Here is a 2,487-nt window from a genome sequence, read left to right on the forward strand (position 1 = left end):
GCCGCGGGCCGGCCGGCCGGGGAGCCGCGGGGCAGGCAGGTAGGGGCCGGGCCACGCCGCTCCGGGCGGGAAGGGTGGGAGGGCGGCCAGCGGGGGCAACCCCAGCTGTGCCCCAGCGCGCACATCTGGTTCCGCTTCCTCCCTGCTGGGGAAGTGAAAGTGGAGGGGAGGGCGCAGAGCGAGTGAGCCCGAGGCGCCGGGCACCCCGCACCCCTCCAGCCCGAGCTGGTGCGGAGCACGAGCACCTCGCGCCGGGTCACGCGCCGCCTGCGCTGTGCCGTCACGTCCTCAGCCCCAACTTCCCGCCGCTCGACACGTGGGCGTGGGGACCCGGGCTGGCCGAGCGCTGTGTGCCTGCCCCAAGGGGAAGGGCAGACCCTGTAGGACCCTCCCCCGTCACAGGTCGGGTGGATGGGTCAACCCGCCCGCCCCGGGAGCGGTTCCACCTCGTAGCTTCTGCGTGCAGCCTTGGGCACGGGACACTTATTCGCTTCCAGCACATGAGGGAGGGAGCTGTGCTGAGTTAAATCCGGGGGCTGACGCTGTCCCCTGGCTTCACATCCCGGAGCACGGAGGCTAAATTTAGTGGGGGTTGGGGCTCGTGTGTCCAGAGGCCAGATTAAGCAGAGGGCCCGGCTTCTAGAGATGCCTTTGCTCCTGGTTTCCTGGGGAGCATCTTGAAGCCGTTCGCAGTCTCCTCTCCTTGCTCAGGTCTTCTAGTCTAAGGTCCTGGCAGGGCAGGATGCTGTGCTGGCACCTTCAGCTGCACCACCCCCTCCCCAGCCACCAACGCGACACCACACACACACCCATAGGCCAACTTCTGCCGAGCTGTAGCTTCCCCTCACTGTTTCAGGAAGTCACCTCCCTTCCCCTCCGAAGCACCCCCACGCTTCCCGGCCCCTGCTGCAAGCCACCCACCAAGCTCTTTCCCAGCTTCTGCACCCCGGGGCGCCTCAGGACCCTTGGGGCTCCTACTCCCGGGGTCGGGCCATGGAGGCAGGTGAGAAAGTTACTTAGGGACCTGGCTTTCACGGGGCTCCACCGCAAATGGCAAAGGATAGCCGGAACTGTCACAGCCATTTTGGTCCTAACTGGAGATACCCAAGGATCCTAAAGGTGGGAGGGTGGGCGCTCATGGAGTTAAGCTAGAAAATAAGAACCTTAAGTCCAGTGAAAAGAAACTGAAGCTTGGGTTTTTGAGCTTTCCCAGAAACCCCTGGTGTCCTAGAAATTTAGGAGTGGACTTCTTAAAAGAGCATTAACAGGGTTGGGAGGTCCTTACAATGTCATAAACAGAGCAGGAAAGCCAAAAAACCCTTAAAAACCACTAAGGTTGGTATGATGTCATGGCCAGCATGGGTGATGTCATTGTAGAAAAGACTGGTCACAGTGACATTTTAACTTAATATTTAGGTAGTGAAGAGGTGTGAGGGCCTTTAAAAGGGTGCAGGCAATATGACGTCAGAAACCTGTTGGCTATGTATGGTGCATTGGAGTTTGGGTTTTTTGAAGAGGTACCACAGAGTGGGAGGAACCTGCTTGCTTTAAGGAGCTTAAGTAGGCAGTGAGAGCTTGTGATGTCACAGGTGGGGGAGTTCAGGATTGGCTGACCACTTATGCCACCTTTCCTTGGAAGGACCAGGAAGAGGAAGGGTGAGGTGGGTGGGGGTATAGCACTCTGGTTGCCGAGCAACACCAGTCTCCTTTGCTCCATCTCTCCCCTACTTGACCATTTTAGATGCCGTGAGTGAAGGGGGTGTCATGGCGGAGGAGCGGCCCCCTCGGCTGGTGGATTATTTCGTGGTAGCTGGGCTTGCAGGAGACAGAGCACCTATTCCTGAGGAGACTTGGATTCCTGAACCCAGTGGGCCCCTGCGCCCTCTCAGGCCAGCTGAGCCTATCACAGATGTGGCAGTCATCGCCAGGGCGCTGGGCGAGGAAGTGCCCCAGGGCTACACCTGCATCCAGACTTCTGCTGGGGGCCACCCTTTGGAACTGAGTGCTGGGCTCCTGGGTGGAACCCAGCCTGTCATCTGCTACCGCAGGGGTCGTGACAAGCCACCCCTCGTTGAGCTGGGGTGTGTGCCTCTACCTATGGTGACACCAGGGGAGGATGGGAGGTACTAGGGGTAAGATAGGGAGTAGTAGGAGGGGGATGGGGAGAGAGGAAGGCACAAGAATGGAAGTGGTGTGGGTCCAAGGCCAGGGCTTTGGGGTTGAGGTCAGGTAGGCTCTGTCCTCAGGTTTGAGATCCCATGCAAGTGCTGTTGCTGGCCAGCCATCTGGTCTTGGAGTTATGGAGACCCTCTGAGGGCTTGTTTGCTCATCTGCAAATGGGTGTACTAGCTGTGCATGGTGGCACTCCCTTGTAACCTCAACTTTCTGGGAGGCTGAGATAGGATCACAAGTTTGAGCCCAACCTGGCAATTTAGCATGACTCTCAGCTCAAAAATACTTTTTTTTTTTTTTTAAATATATGTTTTT

The 2,487-nt window shown here is 58.2% G+C and overlaps 1 protein-coding gene across 2 annotated transcripts in view; it reads left to right on the top strand.

Annotated features, from left to right (window-relative positions):
* Positions 1–6: 6 nt before the first annotated feature.
* Dennd4b (DENN domain containing 4B) overlaps positions 7–2,487 on the top strand; it is a 16,937-nt gene continuing 14,456 nt past the window's right edge. Inside the window, exons 1-2 of one of the 2 annotated variants that reach the window (XM_004629830.2) lie at positions 7–39; positions 1,742–2,081. In XM_004629830.2, the coding sequence (XP_004629887.1) occupies positions 1,765–2,081 (317 nt within the window). In that variant the 5' untranslated portion in view covers positions 7–39; positions 1,742–1,764. Of the gene's footprint in view, positions 40–385; positions 1,004–1,741; positions 2,082–2,487 lie in introns of those variants that run through there. The other variant, XM_023713722.1, reaches the window with a different exon arrangement.

This window comes from Octodon degus, unplaced genomic scaffold (assembly GCF_000260255.1).
Source record: "Octodon degus isolate 3935 unplaced genomic scaffold, OctDeg1.0 scaffold00032, whole genome shotgun sequence".
In the NCBI taxonomy this organism is placed as follows: domain Eukaryota; kingdom Metazoa; phylum Chordata; class Mammalia; order Rodentia; family Octodontidae; genus Octodon; species Octodon degus.